This window comes from Homarus americanus, unplaced genomic scaffold, assembly GCF_018991925.1.
Source record: "Homarus americanus isolate GMGI-L3 unplaced genomic scaffold, GMGI_Hamer_2.0 scaffold32063, whole genome shotgun sequence".
In the NCBI taxonomy this organism is placed as follows: domain Eukaryota; kingdom Metazoa; phylum Arthropoda; class Malacostraca; order Decapoda; family Nephropidae; genus Homarus; species Homarus americanus.
Genome location: NW_024753223.1, coordinates 649,558 through 674,731, shown reverse-complemented (window position 1 = coordinate 674,731; position 25,174 = coordinate 649,558). Strand labels below are relative to the sequence as shown.

The 25,174-nt window shown below is 44.3% G+C and overlaps 1 protein-coding gene across 1 annotated transcript; it reads right to left on the bottom strand.

Annotated features, from left to right (window-relative positions):
• Window positions 1-11,337: 11,337 nt before the first annotated feature.
• Window positions 11,338-15,241, bottom strand: LOC121855318 (extensin-like). Its single transcript, XM_042350216.1, has 3 exons — window positions 15,153-15,241; window positions 11,936-12,143; window positions 11,338-11,682 (listed from the first exon to the last, which is right to left on the bottom strand). Exons 1-3 carry the CDS (start codon window positions 15,239-15,241, stop codon window positions 11,338-11,340), a joined length of 642 nt encoding a protein of 213 aa, XP_042206150.1.
• Window positions 15,242-25,174: the final 9,933 nt, after the last annotated feature.

Genomic DNA, 25,174 nt, shown 5'->3' with positions numbered 1-25,174 from the left:
CTCGTATTTATTATTCCTTAAACGGCACAATTTACCGCTCGTACACCTTCACCGAAAACAACAATCACTTTACCAACCTAATAATCCAATTCCGCCGCACAAGTGAGATTATAACCAATGGCATCGAATCCAATATATGCAATTCTTACCATTAAATTAAAACTGCGCGCGCACACACACACACACACACACACACACACACACACACACACGCACACTGCTTAATGCTCAAATATTGTACATTTGTTGCCAACATTTTCAACTGATTTATGAGGATAAATAGAATTAATACACCTGCTACAGAGCCCAGAGTTACCAATGTAAAATAACTATCATCACCGAAAACATCAATACATATTAGGAGGTCAATTACACAAGGGTTGAGTGGGTGAGGTGAGCGTCCCTGGTACTCATGGCTGGATATAAACACTGATCCATCTACCACTACAACCATATTCAGGAGGCCATTCAGGAGACGATAAGACTAGGTTATAACACAAAACACCTTAACGCTAAACTCCACGAGAGGCTGGTGAGGTTTATAAACAACACCAGAAAATAATGTAAAACAGATTCAGATGTTGGGATAATGAGACATAGAATAGAAGGAATTCAGGTCAGAATATGCATTGTGTTTACAGAGTGAAGATGTCCTGTATCTGCTTAAGATGGTTATAAAACACAAGACAGAGGAGATGTAAGACAATAGTATGATGGCGCTCCGTAACGATATCGTACTAACTACTATACCCAGACTCAATGCCAGGATCACCTACAATCGTATTCTCACGCAAAAAAAAACCCAGACGTAACACCTATCCGTACCATGCTCCGGGGGCTGCGACGGACCCTACAGCACACACACCACTGCCAACACAGGTTCAGTAATCCCCCGCAGAGCAGTATTAACGTCAACACGAGCTGAACGCTGCATAATGAGAAGTATCACGTGACAAGTGATACCAACACCGAGACAATAATCTCCTCATCGTCTTGTGCCAGATGGTAAAGATGTCTGCTGCCCTGTACTGACGGGTCCGGTTCCGCCATTAAACCCCAGACTTCTTACCTCTGCGCTTTCCCTCACGGTCTACTAACCATATCAACAGTTAACTCCCAGGCACAGTGAAGGTTCAACTCTCATGCAGCTTTAATGCACACATTAAACCGCTAAACACGGCGACGTAACGAGCACTCTAAAACTAACAGGCAAAGTCCGCGTTCTGAGTAGCGCATTAACATATCAGGTTGGCACAGGCCCGCCCCACCCACCCGCCCCACCCCATGATCTAGAACAAAAGCCATGTTACACGAACGTCACATCTGGTTATTAATAGGACATAGTGTACACCCGCACACCTTACCTTCTTGGAGAGGGATTTAAAATAGGTTAAATTGGATCAACTTCAGGACCACACACACACACACTTCTTTGGGAGTTGGCTGCCGGTGTCTGACGTAGTCCAGTATGACAAACAACTCAACTACCTAATTCTTGGTCACGTCACCCTACACCACTCACATGACACACTCACAACATAACTTTTTCCTGCTCCTCACCTCCACTGTGCGCCAGCTGGTCTCTCTCTCTCTCTCTCTCTACTTTATTTGAGACCTCACGCCCTGCGCCCTTTCACACCACCACATACAGGTCACTCCCTAAACCTGTACACATGCTGGTCACATATACACTCCCCTACACACCTACTGGTCACACATACACTTCCCTACACCTGTCACATGCTGGTCACATATACACTCCCCTACACCTGTAACACCTACCCTACACCTTTCTGGTCACATCACCTCCCCCACCTGCCACCTGCCTACACTGCTGGTCACATATACACCTCCCCCACCTGCATCTCTACCCTCACCTTCAATCCCTCCTCCACCTCCACCTACACTACAAACTGACAACACACAACACAACGGGTCACCTGGTCCGGGGCCACATAAGTACCCTAGAGAACTTAAGAGGTGGAGAAGCGTGTGTGGGCTGGATGTCACGAGTTTAACACAGCGGACACTCTTCCACCCACTGACGACACGGGATGACACCATACTATACGACAACAGCTATACCGAAGGATCTCTCTCTCTCTCTCTCTCTCTCTCTCTCCATCACCATAACCATCAGCACTATCACCATCTGCCACCACCACCACCGTGAGACTACAGCACAGGTGTATAACTAACCACTTAAATCCCAAATCTTTTTCGTATTACTCCAAACTTCCGGTTGTCCTTGAGGCTCATCTGTTCCCCTAAATGTATTCAATAACGCTAAACAAATAAGTCTTTGTGTTGAGGAAATTACACCTGACCTCTGTATCTCTCCTGTGGCCAACAATAAAAAGGTGAATAGCGGCGGCGAGTCAATGAGAGGCTGTCCCTATGTGAGGTTGACCCTGCCAGTCTATACTTATGTCTCTGAAGGTGAGGTCACACACACACACACACACACACACAAACACACACACACACACACACACACACACACACACACACACACACACACACACACACACACACACACACACACAGTTATAAATACCAATATTCTGTGTATTCCTTCGCAACACACACTGGGGTTTGCACATTGCTTTTGTCATGCCCGTAAAGGTAAGGCAAGTGCGCCACCTCGAAACTGAACAGGTTGAGGTGAGTAGCGTGGCTAACACAAAACTGGTGAGTGAGTGGGTGGTGAGCGGCAGTGTGTTGTGTGTGTGTACTCCCAAGACCAGCCGCTACTGTCCACCAGGCTCACACTATCTAGGCATCTCGCTACTACACCATTAAGCCATGACCGCAACACCCTCCCCTCATGATAAGGTGTTGGAGGCAAATATGTTTTACTGAATCAACCTGACGAAATTTCCGGGGATCAGCCTCTCAGATGACCTGATCAACTAGGCTGCTGCTGTTTCCAGTCCGCATTACAAGCCCGGCTGAATAACTGTTTTCAGCAGAAACTTGAGAAAGATTCACTGGTCTTGCCATAACGTTTCTTGTATAAACGGTCAAAGTCAGTCAAACCTTCCAATAAGTTTCATGTATTCTATAAACAGTGGGTTCCATTTGTTTGGTTAAATGTGATAACTGTGGACGCTGCCTTGTGCCGATTATATCAGGGAAACAACGGGAAAAAATCTACGAAGTAACAAAGAAAAATCTGTGTACATTAATAAAGTTACACAGCCACTGTCTCTTACCTGCACCACCCTCAGGTAGATGCCAGCTATTGTCACGTGACGCAAGAGATTGGTTAGCCGATGTACTGTAGGTGTGACGCCGGTGTGTTAGATAATCTCTCAATGCTTTTACGTCTTGTCAGTAATGTGTATATTTAAGGTAGTGTGAGCAGTAAATGATCTTAGTACGTTTTAACAATCGGGCAATTTGAGCAGCGTAATTAATGGTGTTAGTACACAGTGATAAAGAACAAGAGCTGTGGACGTTATAAACAATGGCTGGTAGCTCCTGTCTTCAAAGGCCTTATTACCCACTTTATCTCCTTTATAACCAAGGCAGTAATTATCTCGTTAACTTTAATCTTTACAAAGCAATCATTCTTGTATAACGTATAACATTTCTTTAAAACAAGGATCATTTTTCGTGTAAATTTCATCTGATACCATCCTTATACAGGTGAAAGTGGGTCCCACAGGTAGGGACAGTGTGGATACAGCACACTGTATACTGAGTACACTGTATACTGTATACAACATTCACTTCCCCAAGTTGTAAACTCAGGGGCCCATTTACAGCTGGGTGAACTGGGAGTGCCCGGGGATCGAAAAACCGACCCCTGGATCAGGAGGCAAGTGCTGTACCCACTCGCTCCCGTGTAAAAGTAAGTCAGTAAATAACAACATTTATCATAAACAAAACCAAGTGTAACTCACACCAGTGAAGACTACAGTCAGGGTTCCTCACATACCTGTAAAGAGACAATTCAGTAATTAGAAACACTTTAATAAAAATCACGTGGTCATTAAAATAACAGAGACTTAAGAAACCATACCAACCTAAAAATTAAATCACTAACATTTACGTGGCAATACAAGACGTCTAAGAGCCTCAGTTACCATCTGAGACAACGCGCAGTTGTGATAACGGTTACATCTCTCTCTCTCTCTGGTGAAGCTTAGTCAATTACCAATAATTCATTAATCAACAGACTATGTAAACACCCACCATAGGCAGCAGGCGGCCTGACGATGGGGACAGTTTACAGTAGGCGTTCCTCCGTCACTTACTTGGCTCCATCACCATCAGCTCCTAATTTCCCACATGGTGATGCAAAGTTGTTTCAGCAATAGCAAAATATTATCAACTTTAGGGATTACCATTACTGTTTCACTCTTTCTTTAGACAATAATATAACAACCTCACTATTAAAGTATAACAACAACCTCATTAACAACACATCAACGACCATTAATTAACATAACACCTGAAGGCAGTAGAGAGGACCACTCCACCACAGATCATGACCAACGTGTACAACTAAAGTCACCCCACTACACAAAGCCTCATGCCTCTACAGTAGTACACCACCATGTAGAAGTCAGGTGTGATCTAAAGGAATATCCTACAAAGGTCAGTAAATACCTAATCGTCAAACATAATTTATAACTCACATAAGCAACTTTCTTCCTCGTACTAAGGCGACACAGACTCAGAAGGGAACAAACCAACTCGGCACGCCATATTAAGATGACGAGCGGTGATATAAATGGTAATAAAACTGGTCGACTCAATTAATCTGACAGCGAATACCAGATACACCACGATAACGTTGGCAGACTCAGACTAGGGAATTAATATGTGCTGTCTGCTACTGCTTAATATGATTTTACTCTTCCTCTCCTTTCCATAAAGTCACCAACCAGCCGTGACCAAACCTACCCCATCAAGCAGCTGGTAAGCTGCCCCCCTCCCTCGTAGATAAACACCCTTACTCGTCGTTAACTTATCAGCTGAGACATAAATCTACTCCTTACCGACAATATTTTTTCACTGATCAAAGACAGTGATCAGTCTCGGTACACATTAACCACTTAAGGCCTGGGATGTGATGGCCAGGCGGGTGAACTCCTGATTACAATGGATATGCAAATTAAATAATATAAAGAAATGTCGTCGTGGTGATGAGCGACAGTCTTCCGGTGACAGTCACAAGTAGCCTCTGTCTCTTAGTGTTAATTAGGCAGTTAAATAATATTGGTGTTTTTGTGTGTGTGTGTGTAAGACAACTAACGGCTGTTGTGCGAAAATTCATGGACCATTCACACACACACACACACACACACATATTTTGTATAATAAATCAACCCTTATTGATACAGGTTTTATGAACACAGCAGAAATAAGTAAAAAGCCCATTTACGCAAACCATTACTTTGCATATCATTAATTCATCGGCTTCCACCTTTGAACATAATGCACTATTTAAAAATCGGAAATATCAATAATAAGCTTCAGTACGACGAGAACATCAGTCTATTTTTATATATCTCTTAAAAAACATAAACTTTATATACCAATACTGGCTGCGGCGCCACACAAACTAGTCCATAGTCTATTCTCGAAATTATTTAACAAACACTAAAGTCATATTCCTATGGGGTCTCAAATATGAAACTTTAAGCACTGTCGTCAATATACATATTAATATGATTGTTAACTTTACCCAAGGAAAATCTGTCTTTCTCATTCTAAAACCGCGCGAGCAAATACATTAAAAAAACACAGGTGCATTTACCATTTAAATACTTTATCGTCAAATCACGAGAAAAAGAGACATCCTCAGAGAAACTACCATACAAACAACCAAAACTCACACACATATTTATAGCCTTCTTGGAAAAGCGTCGTTCAGTGGACAGGTGCACCAGACCGCCCCTTGTGTTGCTTAACCAGGTGACACAACTCACCTGGGTCCTTAGTACTAGTCTCTACCTGGACTCACCTCCACTCGTGTCTCAATAATTCTTCATTTAATCTGAATTATAACTGGTATTTCTGCTCTTAATACTCCTAGTCATTCTAATATATTAAAAGCAAACAGTATGAACCAAAAGGATGGCAGAAGACTGCAGCGAGACATCAGTGAAAGAGGCGAGGAGGTCAGCTGACCACCAGCTGGTAATGTAGATAAACGGCCCCGACCTGCTTTTTAATCTGGGAGGTGTTGACCGCCCTCATCCATAGTAGTTTACTTACCTTCACCATAACAACGCTGGTGGCTGATAATGCTTACCATGGGGTTTATACTTTCCTTTTCTGCAGTGATAACATTGAAAGTCTTTCTGCTGATTATTATTTAGAGCTCGACAATTCACTTATCAATGGCGTAATACATAGTTCAAACGTAGCTCTAGACTCTTTAATAAACGATGGTATACGCTCATGAATCCTCCGAGCCTCGTACTAATAATGCGCGTTGGACAGCTAAATCATAATAACATACATTTAACCGAGGCACGTAGCAGTAAGCACGGGGCACCGGCGGTACCAACCCGCCCATCGTCACACGGCTGCTTTGCGTACAACACTGTTAATATGTGGTGAGGACAATTACCGCTTCCCCACCTGGACGGAAGGATTCACCATTAAGACTTGCAACGTCAGTCGCCAGCAGCCAGTCTGCAATATTAATGTTAAATACAACATTGGTTTGGTTAAGTTGGTAGTTTAGAGAAAATTTATTTGGGTACAAACTTTAAAAGACCTTTGTTTTAACATACGGATCAGTGCAAAACTTACACACACACACACACACACACACACACACACACACTGCTAAGTTGAGGCTCAATAATATATTTTGTGAATAAATGTTTTAATATAAATAGTATTTCTTCGCTAATATAATACTTTAAGCTTATTCTATTATATATTTAATGTGGTTAATCTTCATATATATATATCACCCAAATATATTAACAGGCGATCATTATGGGATTACTAGCTTGGGTGGAGCCAAGACAACAACACCGGGGAATTTAGGAGACGGTATAAGACTAGGAGCAACACCGGGAGCCAAGAACGACAACACCGGGCCAAAGACGACAACACCGGGGCCAAAGCGATAACACCGGGGGCCAAAGACGACAACACGAGCCAAAACGACAACACCAGACCAAGACAACACCGGGAGCCAAGACGAAAACACCGGGAGCTAAAGACAACACCGGGAACCAAAACGACAACACCGGGAGCCAAAGGACGACAACACCGGAGCCAAAGACGACAACACCGGGGCAAAACGACAACACCGGGGCCAAAACCGGGGCCAAAGACGCGACAACACCGGAGACCAAAGACGACAACACCGGGGCAAAGACGACAACACCGGGAGCCAAAACGACAACACCGGAACAAAGACGAAAACACTGGGGCCAAAGCCAACAACACCGGAAGAAGACAACACCGGAGCCAAGACAACAACACCGGGGCCAAGACGAAAACACCGGGAGCCAAAGACAACAACACCGGGAGCCAAAGACGACAACACCGGGAGCCAAAGACGACAACACTGGAGCCAAAGGACCGCTGGGAGCCAAACGACACCGGAGCCAAAGACAAAAACACCGGGAGCCAAAGACGAAACACCGAGCCAAAACGACAACACCGGGCAAAGACGACAACACTGAACCAGAACGAAAACACCGGGAGCCAAACGAACAACACCGGGAGCCAAGACGAAAACACCGGGAGCCAAAGACGAAAACACCGACCAAAGCAGCAACACCGGGGCCAAAGACGACAACACTGGGGCCAAGACGAAACACCGGGGCCGAACGACGCCGGGAGCCAAAGACAATCGCAGGGCCAAAGCGAAACACCGGGGCAAAACGACAACACCGGGGAGCCAAGACGACAACACGGGGCCAAGACGGAAAACACCGGGAGCCAAGACAACAACACCGAAAAGACGACCGGGCCAAAGACGACAACACTGGGGCCAAAGACGAAAACACCGGGAGCCAAAGACGACACCGGGGAGCCAAAGACGAAAACACCGGGGCAAAGACAACAACACCAGAAGCCAAAGACAACACCGGGAGCCAAAGTCAACAACACCGGGATTACCAAGACAGACATACACTCATTAAAGCTTATGTTTCCAGATAACTCTCCTATACAACCCTACCATCATTTCTACTACACTTTCCTCTCCGATTAAAACACCGACACCAAGATTATTCATATCACAAACACCAATAATATACACAGTAACTTTTCTTATAACATTCATCAAAAAATACTGTACAATAATTAACAATCACCACCACCACAACTACTATCGCCACCACCACTACAACTATCATTACCATTATTGTAAATCATCGTGCGCATACTTCCATCTTTATAACCATTACAATCCGCAATCACCGCCACCACTATGGTAACTTTATTATACCGCCATTACAGTCATGCCGCTACCGACAATAACACCACCACCATTACTAGCCACCACTGCTACAACAGCATCTGCCACCACCACTGCAATAGCTATCTGCCGCCACAATTACAGCCGCCACAAACTTCTGACCAACTTCATCGCCGTCTGCTAAGTTGACCATACCAATAAGCATATTCAAGCACCACGCTGCCCACCATTACCGTAACACTCTTGCTTTCATTGCTATCACACTACCGACCATTACTGACTTACTATACCATTACCGACACCGCCACCATTATTCACTTACTACCACCATTAACAACACCTTTATGCCAATACGCAACCGCCATCACACTGCAGTTGCCACCGTGCCGTCACGCAACCGCATTGCCAAACTGACCGCCATCGCCACTATGGGTACCAAGCACACAACCACCATCACATTGCTTATTTCCTTACCGTTACCGTCGCACAACCATCACCGCCGTTGCTTCATTTACAGCTTTTACTACCATCACACTTACTGCATAATTGCCAACTTTCTTTCTCACCATTCCAGCACACAACCTGTCGCCTTGTTGTACCAACACTACCACCATCACGTACTACCATTAACAGCACAACCTGCATCATTACTGCGGCACACAGCCACCATCACTTACTACGTACACACTCCGCCACCGTGCTACCACTTGCAACCATTACTAACACTACCAACATTGCGTTACACTACATTTAGCATTTGGATTATATATAAGCATGTTTTCCCATCAACCTGGACACAGGCGTTCCTCCTCTCCAAAGATTTCTGAGCTCACTCGCATAATCTGGTAAAACATGCTACGTTACGCGCACTATATTATTTACACCGGCTAAGAACACACTGTCACTAAACGTATTATTATGGGGAGGAGGGTAGAGAGGTGTTATAATTGTCAGTACACTACACAGTTTGATACTGCACTATGATGTGAATTCAAAGAGAATGATCCTTCTAATAATACTAGCAGCTTAAATAATACTAATACTAATACTAATACTACTACTACTACTAATAATAATAATAATAATATTGCTCAACAAGTTATCGTTAGCGTTAAGTAACAAATGTAATCGCCTGGATGTTCTCGAGACACTCTTAACGTCCAGCATATTAACTAAAGAGGTGGTGACCGAGAACCCTAACAATATAGTATAGTGAGTGTTGTACTAAGAAGCTCTACTAACTCAGGCAGTAGCAGAACTGGGTCCATACTCTTACTTCGAATACAGGAGCATTGTTCAGGCTTCTTCTTCTGGAATTGTGTGTGTTGTCCAGGTGGTTTTTAAGGCGACTCCTATCACACCTGTAGCTATCTGCCTAATCCTAAGTAATGATCATTCTTATCGTTTGTTTTGTTTGTATAGAGATCTTCATCCTGCGTAAAGTTATTTTTAATACTTGCGGTCGTATATATTATAAGTCTGTACTATAATAAATATTACCATGACATTTAGTATTATTATTACTAACTCACTCGTCCCCGTGCTCCACTTGCCAGGTAGGTCCACAGGTCACCACTACTCATACAGGTACAATACTATGGCTCTACACAGACTTCAACTCCGCTCTGCTGCACAAAAATAAATTTATTTATCTGTTACTTTCGCATTCATGGTGATTTTTCTCTCGAGTAATCCGCAATTTTAGATCAAAACATGTCAGGCAGGTTCTGAGACTGGCGGCATGTGTTTGAATGTCACACACTACATACTGAGCACTTTTGTGTAGAAGCAATAATAATAATAATAATAATAATAATAATAATGTATAGTAATAGTAATAATAATAAATAATAATAATAATAAACAATAATAATAATAATAATAATAATAATAATAATAATAATAATAATAATAATAATAATAATAATTGTAATATTAATTAATAATAATAATATATAATAACATGTGACCTTTGTTTTTGTTTAGTATATGAGCTTAATAGTGATATATAAAAATAATAATATAAAATAATAATAATAATAATAAAAATAACACTAAGCTTCCCAAAACAACGACAACTTACTGAAACAAAACAGTTTTATATGTCAACTGTCCACCTGTGAGGACCCGGGACCACATAACACGCCAGGGCATCTCGAGACAGCTTAATACTACTTCAGTAAACATCATAAGAAACCACATTGTCTTATACTTCTACAACGCCACTTATTTTTTACACCTTAGGATTTCATTCTTAATTAAGCAGACTTTTCACCATATTGTTTCAATCTTATTCTCTCTGCCAATTCGCCCAAAAATACTTCGACTGCGCCAATTCATTAAAATCTTTGTTTGGTGCTTCGATTACGCTATTTCCGTATCTTCTTATTAACAACGTCGCCGTTCGTTACTCTTATAATCAGTCAGAGTTAACAGGTTGTAGTCCTAAGTATACCTCTCGCATATATGTGTGTGTGTGTGTGTGTCAAGGATTAGGTTCTTATGACCAAGTAAGTCAAGGTTTATTCATTTATCTCTCAACTATATGTCGTGAATTAGTTCCCTATTCCTAATAATTATATCAGTCAGGGTTTTAAATCAGGAGGAGGAGGAGGTGGTAATTTAATAATACACATATAATCTAAAAATAAAAACAACTAATAATTACTACCCACATTTAAATTCGTGTCAAATACAAAGGGCTGATTTTTTCCCCCACCTATCAAGAGGCAGGAGTGACCTCGCGTGTCGTGTCAAACTTTCACTCGGCAACCCACCACCGCCGCCACTGCACGGGAGAGCTTGTCTGTATGTCTGTAAACTGGGAAGCTCAACAGGTTTCGATGTTATAGTAGGATGTTGACTGTAGATTTGCTGTGGGTGTGGGGTTAGTGTGAGTTGGTGTTGTTGGGACTGGGTATGGTTTGTGGGACTTAGGTGGGCGTGAGACTGGTGGTGGGCGGGACTGGTGTAGGCGTGGGACTGGTGTGGGCGTGGGACTGGTGGAGGCGTCGAACTGGTGTAGGCGTGAGACTGGTGTGGAGTTGGACTGGTGTAGGCGTGGGACTGGTGTAGGCGTGGGACTGGTTGGAGCGTGGGACTGGGTTGTAAGCGTGGGACTGGTGTAGGCGTGGGACTGGTGTAGGCGTGGGACTGGTGTAGGCGTGGGGACGACGGCATATGTGGTATGGGGTTGGTGCTGGGATGGTATGGAACTGGGATGGTGTGGTTGCAGGGATGGTGTGGTTGCAGGATGATGTGGTTGCAGGATTGTGTGGCTGCAAGGATGGTGTGGGATGATGTGGTTGCAAGGATTGTGTGGTTGCAGGAATGGTGTGGATGTAAGAATGGTGTGGTTACAAGAATGGTGTGGTTGCAAAGATGGTATGGTTATAAGATGGTGTGGATGTCGCAACTCCCCATCAACTAGTGCTGTGACGAAACATAACCTGACCACGAACACTCTAATCCTGGATGTGTGTGTGTGTGTGTGTGTGTGTGTGTGTGTGTGTGTGTGTGTGTGTTCTGTACTATTTTCCTGAGGGAAGTGGGGTTCCTGAGAGGGGGAGGTTGTGGAGAGTGGGGTTCCTGAGGGGTTCTGAAAGGTGGGGTCTGAGGAGGGGGGGTTCTGGAGAGGGAAGTTCCTGAGAAGGTGAAGGAGGTTCCTGAGAGAGGGGGTTGAAGGAGTTCCTGAGAGGGAGTGGGGTTCCTGAGAGGTGGTCTGAGAGGGGGTGGGTTCCTGAGAGGGGGGGTTTGAGAGTGGGGTTCTGAGAGGAGTGGGGTTCCTGAGAGAGTGGGGTTCCTGAGGAGGGAGAGTGGGGTTTCCTGAGAGGGGAGTGGGGTTCCTGAGAGAGTGGGGTTCCTGGGGGGGTGAGGGTTTCCTGAGGGGGGGTGGGGTTCCTGAGAGAGGGAGTGGGGTTCTGAGAGGTGAGGTTCCTGAGATGGGGTTCCTGAGAGGGGGATTGGAGATGGGGTTCCTGAGAGGGGAGTTCCTGGAGAGGTGGGTTCCTGAGAGAGGTGGGGTCTGAGAGTGGGAGGGTTCCTGAGAGTGGGGTTCCTGTGGGGTTCCTGAGAGATGGGGTTCCTGAGAGGGAGTGTGGGTTCCCTGGGGGAGTGGGGGGTCCTGAGAGGGTGAGGTCCTGAGAAGGTGGGGTTCTGAGAGTGGGGTTCCTGGAAGAGTGGGGTTCCTGAGAAGTGGGTTTCTGAGGGGGAGGGGTTCCTGAGAGTGGGGTTCTGTGGGGGGGTGTATCTGTGGTCCTAAACACCTCCCTTCTGTGATCTTTTACTTCGGACTTTATGTTGTTTTTCCACAGGGATCGTTACTGTGAGCATCAATTGTGTTTCAGCCATGTGTGGTGGTTTTGCAGGTATCTGTGTGGTCTTTTACACTTTGTATTTTCTGTGTTTTACTGTGTGCGTGGTGTGTACGTGTGTGTGTGTGTGTGTGTGTGTGTGTGTGTGTGTGTGTGGACTTTTTATTTTATTTTTTACCGTGGGAATCTACGGTGCTTTACCACCGGCGTCAAGACTCACCCGACACTGACACCGCCCACACACACGCACACCCTCATGCCACTCACTGACAACACCTCCCTCTGCTTGCATTTGAAAGCCAATGTTTATCAATAAATAGGAGTAAAGGCAAGAGGTCTTGGTATGTATGCATCAATACATTATGCATGCTTGTGCATGCTTGTCCTTTTCTCTGTATATCACTGCTAGCCCTTTTTGCTATATAACCACAAGGAAAGAAGAAAATACAAAGTTCCCAAGCGCTTTCGTGTAATTCACATCTTCAGGGGTGAGTACAGACTAGAGAGAGAAATACAAATCAAGGTGTATATATGTAAGCATACCTGTGGAAGGTTAAACGGAAGAAGGTTTATATGTATGAGTGTATGGACATAAGAATGGTTGTAAGTAAAAGTCCATATACAGTACAGTATGGTATGGTATGTAGCGTCATTATCATCTCAAGACTCACTACTGATGTCACAACAGCACACAGCGCTCAGGTGTTTGGACAACATGAACACACACAAGATATCAAGATGACACACAACAATTTGCATACAACTTTCTTTCATTCTCTCGTCAGCAAAATGATCAAGGTTGTCTGTTAGCTCTCAGTAAATATTCATAGAGAACTCAGTATGCAAGCCAGGCACCTGCTTTCCGATCTGTTATATCAACAACACTAACCAGTTACATTCTCCCCACCATCCAACAAGACCATTGGTTCTTTAAAGTTCAACCAAAATAATACAAATCACACGTTATTAAGTTTTGATTCAAACAATATATATTCCTAGTTATAAGCGTAAGTACAGATTCAAGTACACAATAAGGGGCCAATTACTTCAAAGTGGCGACACAATAATAAAAGTTGGTGCATTAATCAGCAAGCATTTAGGAAGGGCACCGGGGAGCAAGTTCCTTCAGCGTGAGCCTTATCAAGACAGGTGGCCATGGAGGCTCAGAACAGCGGGTCAGGAACACAAACACGAGAATTGTGCGACAAGAATGAAGTGCGATAAAAGAGCAGGTTGTAAGAGGGAAGACGAACCCCACACAGTAAAGGTAAACACACGGCGAATGTGGCAAGAGTAGGAACACAGGAGGAAGAAGACGGGGAGATAAAGGGAAGAGGATGGGAAAAATGTGGTAAAGAGAGGAAGAGACACAAGAGTGGAGGCGGGAGTAGAGATGGAGGCGAGGCAAGATGAAGATTAAAATACGTAATACACCAAATGGACACCAGTCGTACGGTATATTAACTCCAGCCTAGCCTAACCTAACCTAACCTAGCCTAGCCTAGCCTAACCTAACCTAGCCTAGCCTAGCCTAGCCTAGCCTAACCTAACCTAACCTAACCTAACGTAATCATTAGGATTAAGACCCCCATCTAAATGGTTTAATCAGGTTGGAGCCTCTTAAAACTGGGGCCCATTTGATCAGTAACCTTCAATTTATGAGATAGGAGGAGGAGTAATGACCACAAGCATGCAGGAACGGTCGGGTCCCATGCAGGAGGGAGGCAGGCAGGCAGGCACGTCTCCCCTCACTAAATATTTATATCCCCGACGAAGCGTGTGGTAATAGAGGTTATATACGCAAGACTCTTTGTTTAAGATATGCAACACTGTGTTTAATAACAACTTGGGCTCCATCGTCACCACAGGACAACACACCCGCCAGCCTCACCTTGCTGTCTCACCGATGTTTGTCACAACAGGTGAGTTTTGATGAGTTGCTAGCGCCAGTCCTCCAGTTTCCACCTATACCTCGACAATACCATCGCCGCACACTGCTGACTCCACACTTAACTCCCTTACAGCTTTGCAATCACCAACCTTCAGCTCAACTTATACATAAAACCCCTGCGGCTATTACAAACACTGTAATCAATAACAATTTAGCAAACATCACAAAATAACCAATTACAATTATATGATTTCCTTCCATACTTCCGCATACACAAAGTATACTGCGTGTGTGTGTGTGATAAAACAATACAGTACTAACCAATCAGTAAACACCTATAACACACAATACACAGTTGAAGGCTCCAGTACAGCGAGTATACCTTTAACGACTGTTGTGGCCTAGTTACACCAAGTCCCTTCATGGTTGACCGTCACCCAGTTACCCCTCAACCACCATGCGGTCACCCTACCCCCACCACCGGTAACCCTACACCCGACCACAGGCACCAAACACACCATAATTATTCCCTTGCACAACTTACACCCACACTGGAACACCCATCGTCCACACCACAAGCAGGGGCACCTTACCGTACACACCTTCAGCCACCACCAGGGCACACCCACTCATCAAGACGGGTTTAATAATAAGCTAACGTCAAGGTGTTGTCGACGTCATTATCACCCTAATAATGATATACTCAAAATGGCCTGGACAATATATTACCCAAATTAAAGTTTACCTCCATTATCTCCGTCAAAGATATACTGTTGGTCCAGTCAGAGATTTTCCTCATTTTATAATGTCAAATTACTGTGCATGAAGATTGGTTTGGGTGAGCGTCAAGATGGGAGAGTCAGATACAACGTGTTAAAGATCCACAAAGGTTCATACGACGAATATTTCCCGTACCAGATGACGTAAGAATGACCCTAATTGTTTAACCTGAGCTAACACCCCACCTTACCTCGATACATTCACTCAGTACCATTCAGAAAACCAAACTAAAACAACGGACCTAATCTGGTGGTGAGTGAGAGGCTGCTGTACTGCCTGGCAAGATTTAACCCTCCCGAGACCTACCAATTAGTAGCTACCGTGCTAATTATCATCATACTTGGGTCTTCGTTAGTGCCGCAGGATACAAGGACGGTCACCACATACTTAACACTACACCCACTACACTCGTAAGCTCACACATAAATACTCACTACACCTTACACTAGCTACACCACTACACACTCTCTAGCATCTACACCCATAAATTACACTCATACCGTCACCTGAGAGAGAGAGAGAGAGAGAGAGAGAGAGAGAGAGAGAGAGAGAGAGAGAGACTGCCTTGAGTCCACCTTTCCACTTGGGAGACACAAGGCAGTAAGGCACCCAGCCATTGAGTGTTGTTAACAGTCACCCTTGTGGTTTAGTCCTGTAAGGATGAAAACAGTTTATCTCTTGACAAACAATGTCTTTAAAGGATTTTCACCCCAAGATACTTACTACACAAATGTCACTTGAAGTTCTAATAAACCGTTAATGAATCTCATAATTTTAATTAACCTCGAGATTCTAAATGTCATGAATTATACATGTTCACAACCCACTTTATGTTGGTTTATGATAATACCATAAATTAAGTTAAAATAAACACACAATCTTAAAATGAGAACAATTCGAATATATTAAAAGACACATTTTTACCTCATGGGCCTTTACCCAAAAAAGATCTTTTCTTTAAAGTTGCTCTGTTCACCTTACAAAAATTGGTTTTCTGGTTAAAAACGGAGTTTTAACCCCAAAAAGATCCTAACCTGGGCAGGTAGCTCCCTACTCAACGTTGACAAGGTCAGGATCCCCAAATCCCCCTCTTCCCTTATACTGAGGATGAGGGAAAGCATCTACTGACGGCGGTGTCAGTGCAATAATGGCCCCCAACTACGTGTGGCAGCATACCGGAGTCAGTGAGATGGTTCTCATATCTCCCATTAAAGGGACATTAACCCTATGAACTTTTGAAGCTCCAGGTCGTGGCTCGTCAATTACCTATTAGGACACCCTCGTGTCTCCTTTTAAGGTAGAAATTCAATATGAGAAGTTTTGAGAGTGCAGGCGCTGCACCTGTCAATTACCTGAAGAATAAATTACATGGTTTAGTAAAACATACTTGGCAAAACACACCCAGCAAACCGGCCGGGGATGAATATTAAACCGAGCAACAAGCAGGTCCAGCATTAGTCGGCGAGACCAACCAAAACTGTGCGCTATTACACTGACAGGTGACGGTGCTGCCCTAACATGTATATCCATGTATCCCACTGGGGGTAAAACTCAACCAATATGTGGCAGAAACCCTCTAGGTGTTCCCGCCAGAACAATAAGAATATTACACAGCACTGGGGTGTTCACTGGCCGGTGTAAAGTGGTTATTGTTTTTGTAGGCCTGTGTCTCACCGTCAGATAGTACTGTATACAACAGCCAGCTGCCGCGAGAACCATTGCCTCAGAGTAAGGATGAGAGCTGCCGTCAAGGTGTTTTGTGTCTCCAACAGGCACAGAGGAGGGCGTCACAAGGGCGGACTGACAAGTATAACAATGTTGGCTTTTGTGTTAGCTTAAAAATACAAAACTATGAACCATAACAGAGTTCACACCTCTCTAGACGCCGCCATGTTAAACTTCAGACTCCGGTGTTGACAACTATACTGTAAACCCACAGGGGATGCTGAAATAGATTTTAAGGGGTGTTGTGAAACGCCTTATTTTTGGAGAATGAACAAAGTAAATTATCAAGCAGTACTTTACTTACTCTTCATAGCTCTGTAACAACTGTAATCTCTACAACCAGATGAAGGGGGTGCTGTACTGCCTACAGTAGACCTGGCTACAGCGGGTGCTGAGGTCGGGAAAGGTTAAGAAACGCCGCTGTAAACCATGAAGGCTTCTACGCCCTTAACTCATGAGACATAAAGGCAAGCATGAACTTAGCATGCTTCCCTGTTGGGCGCTGTAAACGCTTCTGCGCTTCACCTTACACAAGGATGTAGGGGAGTGCCCAATAAATAATAATAAAAAAAAAAGGAACACTGGAGGCGCTCAATACACTAAACTGAATACTTGTATCTGGATGGCTTTAACCACCTGTGGTCTGGTGGTGGTGGTGGTGGTGGTGATAAAATATAAAGACGTGTGCCACCATTTTAGGCAGAGAGGGGAACGGGTACACGGCCATGATATCAGTTCTGAGAACATTATTATTATTATTATTATACTGGAGAATCCTCTTGCTCGCCCTCCCAAATATTTACCAGAAAGGAATATCGGGGAAGATAAACACTAGTATGAAGAGTATAGAAGCCTCCGCTCCCTTAACGAGGGTTCCGGGTGAAGTCAAATCTATTTCTGTATTAATTTAATTTCGCGACCAAGTCCAGCAACACTCTATATGGGAATATGGTCGGTTAGTGTTATTAGTGTTAAATTGGGCAACGAGACGCTACCGACACAGCTATCATCAATTTAAACCATAAGACACGGCAGCATCACTGTCCCAGCACCAACACGCCCTTGCCTCACTAGCAGCCGATCACCGCCCTGGTACACCATTCACCTTGACCTCTGCCGGTGATAATTTGATCCAACTTTCCGCAATTTGCCCTGATTAATTCAGTCAGTGACCCCTAACACTCCTCCAACTATGTTCTTCCTCCCTCCTTCAGTCATTTAGCCTGGGTGGTCCGGGAAACAAACTTGAGGGACACGCTGACTAATGCTTGCAACACCCCCCCCCCCTCACCTACAGTCAACCCTTTAAGACCTACAGTCAACACTCTTTATGGCCTACAGTCAACTTTTTTAAGGCCGACAGTAAAGAGGCCCAAGACAGTGCATTTCTCTTCGCCTCGCTCACACCATAAAACATGTCGACACGTTTCTTACACACACACACACACACACACACACACACACACACACACACACACAAAGCACCGCGATACGTGCAAAGATAAATTAAATGGTGTCGGATAAATGACAGTGCTTGAGGCCAGAGATAAAACTCCGACTCTTATTAATACCGGTTCCGATTCTTGTTTGAGCCCAGAACCGACATTGAAGTCACTCTGCACTGGACGACTATTAGTATCTTCCCCTGGCGATACTGAGGATGGTCTGAGAGGAGGCGAGTACCACCAAGACTAATATGTACTACACTCGCTACAAACTCGCAACAAAAAGTATCTGTATTTTTTTTTCCTAGACAACATGACATAACGAACGAAGGATGTTGGCAAACCCTACCGCGACAACAGGAGTCACAGTGTTCGTTTTGAGATCCATCGGACCCCACCTTCCTGATACTGTAGCGAGTGTATACCTACCCCAAAACAGGTCAGATCACACACACACACACACACACACACACACAGGTAAGCCATGACTCAGGACACTCTCCAGTTGCCATCAATAAGTGTTAACAGCTTAACGCCACAATAAACATCTTAGTTTTTGTTGATGTCTTAAAATATTAAAGATAAACACGAGTATTAATGCCTCAGCTTATATTTCTGTGGCATAATAAAAATACTACACAGACGACATTATTTAGGACACATTGTATTAAAATATTTCAGATAACAAACACACCTAAAACACCAGGGAAAATACGGACAATAAAACGTTCAAGATATTATTCCCAAATGGTTCTTGACGAGAATCGAATTCGCGTTACCCAAGATCATAAATAACCCTGCTGTTGCCTGACTCCTGAGGCATCAAGGAATACTTAAGGTAATCCCAGCCGGTGAGCCAAACAAATGCCTTTATTACCTGCATTTTCTATCCAAGACAAACACGGTCGGCTCTTAGCAGACACTCACAACATATCAGAAGATTGATGATAATACCAAAAATGTTCTTGAAAGCACGCTGTCCTCCACCGCCGACTACCACCAGAAACACTAAAAATTAATGTTGCGTCTATGAAACACATTAGTAGTCCTCACTATGTAACAATCAATCAAACGGCTTGAAAATGTGACCAGGTAATCCAACGATGTAATAGACGCTGGCAATATTTCCAGGTGGTGTGGAAATGAGGGCAGGCGGGCGGGCGGACAGACAGGTAGATGGGCGGGCAGGCAGAGGCTCATACGATCAGTTATTACGCCCTTGGTGACAGTGAAGGTACCACAGTTTACAACACCCCCCCCCCCCCGAAAAGTATATCAAACAAAAACATTAAATTCAAATAAACATAAATACCTCTACAACTAATAATAATAACAATAATAATAATAACAATGATGATGATGATGATTGAAGAACAAAATATGACAACAAAAATAAATAAAATAAAAATAGTGGTAAATATAAAAAAAAAATTAGTTAAATACAAAAATCAATGTGTGACACCACCACAATTATGTCATAGCCAGCAAGCATTCCCACCAGCTTGGCCCCACACAATACGCTTCAATGCAGCAAGTTTCTCCACACACACCACCGATTTCTTTATCAGGAAGGTTGGGACGTTAAATGAAAGAAACGGGTTTTTATGGCATAATAAATCTGCCTCAATATACCACCAGACGACAATATCCAAGCTGAGGAAACGACCTGAGATACGATGATTCTGGGATGGCGGCCGCTGGTCTAATATCTCAAGGCCTGTGGGAGGGGGGAGGAAGGGTAAAGATGTCGGGGAGGAGAGGCTGGGATAAAGACGTGGTGAATGAGATGGAGGGATAACGAACGAGAGAGAGAGAAAGAGAGAGAGAGGGATGCCTACGTGGCCAAAAAGTATATAAGCCCTCGCAAATCTCAACCTCCGAAACTTCCAAATAATCGACAGGTTTTATTCCAGACATATCACCTCGGTTGAAAAATAAAATATATACATTGAAAAAAAATAATAATTTATAAAAAGCAAATGAAAAAATGGTGATTCAAGGTCCCAAGTGGCCACACGAGTCAAAAATTCCCGTACAGGATTTCCTAAGCCGCACATAAGAACAGGCTTGTCATAAGACCACGTCGAGGCAGCTTGGGAGAGACAAAGCCCCAGCTCTTAGGAGGGAAAATGTTGCGTCTTTCGTTCCACAATGGAGAGCCACTGATAAAATCTTCCAGCTGCTCCTTAACAAAAGACAGTGTTGGTGCTGACCAACCATCCTACCCGCGGGCCGTTATCTATCTATCTAACTATTATTAATCTACATCTCTCTCTCTCTCTCTCTCTCTCACACACCAAGAGTCCAGCAGCTTACAAAAGGCTCGCGTTTTCTCAGTGCGGTAATGTGAACAAACCACAGCCACCTCCCTGCTGGACACTAACGAATACCTTCATCACTTACACCACCTCTCCTTCTTATACGGCTCCTCCTCCTTCAGCGCCTCCTCTCTCACCTCCTCTCAACACTCTCACCACCTGTCTACACTCTCACCACCTGTCAACACTCTCACCACCTGTCTACACTCACCACCTGTCTACACTCCCACCACGTCAACACTCTCACACTCTCTCACCACACACTCTCACCACCTGTCTACACTCTCACCACGTGTCAACACTCTCACTACCTGTCTACACTCTCACCACTGTCACACTCTCCTCCTCTCTACACTCTCACCACCTGTCAACACTCTCACCACCTGTCGACACTCTCACCACCTGTCTACACCCCCCCCATCCTTCACCCTACACTATACAGGAAAAATTCGCTCGCGTATGAAAATGAACCACATAAACATACGTACATTTTTCATCCCTATTTTGTCATGTTAGAACAGAATCATTTACCAGCAGGACTAAATAGCCAAGAGGTATGGCCCCCTACTTCCCACTTTTTTATGTAAGTTACTGTAGCAAAAACAACCCATTTCTCCTTGTTTTTTTTTCTTCAAACCTATTTTATCACCTGAAGACAAAAATAGGCCGTGTCTTCAGAGCACAGGTGGGAGATTACGAGGAATTTCACTGCTGCTGCTGCTTCGAAGGAGAGAGAGAGTCACCAGGGTTAGTAGCCTCCAATATCGACGTCAGGGAAATACAGGGCGAGGGAAAAAGAGTCGAAAAAAACATGCCAGAGTATTAACGTGAAAGTATGGGAGGGAGAAGACTCGAATATAGGGAGTGAGGGAGATAGAGAGAGAGAGAGAGAGAGAGAGTTTAAAGGTGTTATACGATGCAGGGAGACAGGAAGGAGCGTTGAGTTAGAGTACATAATTAAGGTAAGGTCGGAAGAGTGGCGTGGATGAGAGTAAGTCGAGGGAGTAACTCGGTGAGGAGGCGAAGAGGAGAGAGTGGAAGAGGAGGGGGAGGAGATTTCAGTGAATGAGAGCGGGTGTAGAGCGTTGAGGAGGTGGTAGAGAGTGTTAGTCAGTGACGAAGAGTACAGAGAGGAGAGGGGGGTAGCAGGTGCGTAGACGAGAGAGAGGGGGTGGGGAGACTAGCGGGGCTTCATGACCACAATCAATAGTAGGGTAGTGGTGGGAGTGGCAACAACCCACCCGCCCGCCCGCCCATCGGTTCACCTGCGACGCCCATTCACTCACATGTTCACCCATTGTCTACATCCAGCCTGCCCTTCCACAACCACCTACCTGTACATCCACCTCTTGCAATTACCACACACCTGCTAGAGCTCTCAACATACCTGCTGTGACTCCCACGCACCTGCTGGAACTTTCACACACACACACACACACACAGCCCACCTCTCTTACACACCAACACTAAAATCCTTCCCTCACGTCTCTTACTCTTACCTACTTTCCTACTACTTCCCTCACGTCTCTTACTCTTACCTACTTTCCTACTACTTCCCTCACGTCTCTTACTCTTACCTACTTTCCTACTACTTCCCTCACATCTCTTACTCTTACCTACTTCTTCCCTCACGTCTCTTACTCTTACCTACTTTCCTACTACTTCCCTCACGTCTCTTACTCTTACCTACTTTCCTACTACTTCCCTCACTCTTACCTACTTTCCTACTACTTCCCTCACGCCACCAGTCATCATTTTTCCCACCACCACCTCCTTGCCTTAAGCTTTCTCCTCGTCCATCTGAGAACATAAACCTGGTCTAAGCCAAACATATGCAAAGGGCACAAGCTTTAATAAATTGCACAGGGTGACCTAACAAAACGTTCTACCATAACTCCGCCGCATACCCACCGTCCCCGCCTCCCTCACTCCACACACTGTAAGCCCAGGATTATAAACTGTCCTCTCTCTCTCTCTCTCTCTCTCTCTCTCTCTCTCTCTCTCTCTCTCTCTGACCCCCCGCCTCCCACCACACACAAAACCAAACCATGCGACACCCCTTCCAAAATGTTCAAGACAGTGAACGCCCGCTGAGTGAATAATGTTACCACTACATCTGACTCCGGCGACAGTACTGACAGAGAACAGTACCGTTATTCACAAAGATGAGTAAACAGAGTACAAGTACAGTAACTCCCATGTGGTAGTATTTTCATTTAAGTGATGCCATAACCTACATATGAACTGCAAGTATGATGTCAGTCTGTTTTTAGATCTAGAGCGAGGAGACCGAGGCTGTGCCCTGTGTAAGATACTAATGAGCCATGAACCACCACCAAATACTCATATACAGTATTTAGCGACTTGTTGATTGATCCTGCAGACAGTGATCAACTGACTTGGTGTGTTCCTCAACCCCCTCTGAGCGTATAACAGTTTTAACTAGATGTTGGGCAGCGGGCGCTTGATCTACTAACGACAAGGTCTAGTGTCAGTCGTACGAATCAGCAAGACAAATGGGGACATTGATCCTTAACCCCTAGAGTTTATAATCTACGGCTCGATTCCAAAGACCACACACACACACTAACTTCCATAAGAAAATGAGTGACCCTTAACAGACACATCTTGCATATTAAGTGAGTAATAAAGGTCTCTCTCTCTCTCTCTCTCTCTCATGATCATAATAGCCCTCTTGCTTTCGGGGTCGAGGGGTAATCTCCCAATTAATTAATTGCTGTAGCTTAAGTGGGTTGGCAGTGGTGCTCACCTCAGACCAACTCTCTACACTACACGTCTTGTCAGTTCTGTGTTCTCGTTTCAGGTGCTGGCTGGCGGACAACTGGTCTTAACAAAATAGAAGTGATGAACATGCAATCAAGTACAAAGCATCTTCACACTGTTATTGTTCTGACCCCATACAGTATCTACCTTAGTCCGTGAATTCCAAATGTTAGTGTTTTTCCAATAAGGGTCTATACTATCATTATCATTATTATCGTAATTTTATATATATTTTTTTTTAAACCAGCTCAGAAACCATGACGGCTGACAATTAACTGTATGCTAATCCAATTTTAAAAGAAAATGAAAAATTCTTTAACTGTCACGTCTCCCGTTGTTCTTCACTCACGTCAACAGATCAATCCCTCACAGCTGGTGAGTGAGCCGCCTCGTGGTGGTGTGATGCCTCCTCCCTTTCAAGAAACGTCCGTGACTTATTTTTTTTCCTTACCCTCGTCAGTTTTGGTGATGATGGGTTTCTTCTTCCCACCTACACTCAACATCAGATATACTCCCCGTGATATATGAACATTTTACAAAATTTTAATCACATATTACGTCGTCAGTATAAAAAAAAACACTTTTAAAGTCTAAAAACACCTGCCTTCAGTTGAATCACATGGGAGAAGCAGCGCACGGCTACAAAACTCAGTGGGTAAGGCTGAACGGTCCTGCTAACGTTAAGTGACTTTTCTTGACTTACACAGCAACATAAAAGATAATGAGAGGAAACGGAAAATTGCACAAAAATTTCATAATTTCTGAAACTCAAGGCCATAACTTTACAACTACTGGCGTCATCACTTAAAACTGAACTCGGTGTGTATTTTGTGGCAAATTATATTCACACGGCACAGTAAGAGCCTTTGCCTTGGTAACCTCTTATTGTTCTACGAAGTACAACAGTAGTACAGTATAAATATTTGACGGGACGAGAGGGGGGGGGGGTACTCATCACGGCGCCCCGGTACTATAATTCACAAGCAATATATAAAGTCCGTGAAATAGTCACTCGGAGAAAGTGTACCCAGACTGTAGGGAACATAATTATACATACCATACAAGGTTTAACAACACACAGAGGCATCATAATAGCCCCGAGGGTCTGAAAAGGTCCACAAGGTATATTTCCCACCTTAATAGGAGACAGGAGAACATATCCACCTGTGCCTTCACAACTTAAGACAGGAATACAGTGACAAAAAATGGACACCAACTTCACCAGGACGCCACCGTGACTAATAGGGTTTTCTCTGAGCACCAAAAAAAAATAAAAAAACCCCAGCGCCCTTTTTATAATCATGACCCTTGAATGGTAAGGGACGGTGCCTAGGTTACTGGTGGTTATAACCCTTACACCACCACCACCCACTATGATTCTCCCCGTTACCTTTGTTGGCCTTTACCGCCTGTCTCCCCCACCCCCTGCTGTCATCCCCACAAGTCTGGTTACAGCTCCGTCCTTCCCCCTCGACAACCCCCTGGCATTAGGGGTCTGTCTCTCGCCCTCTCTT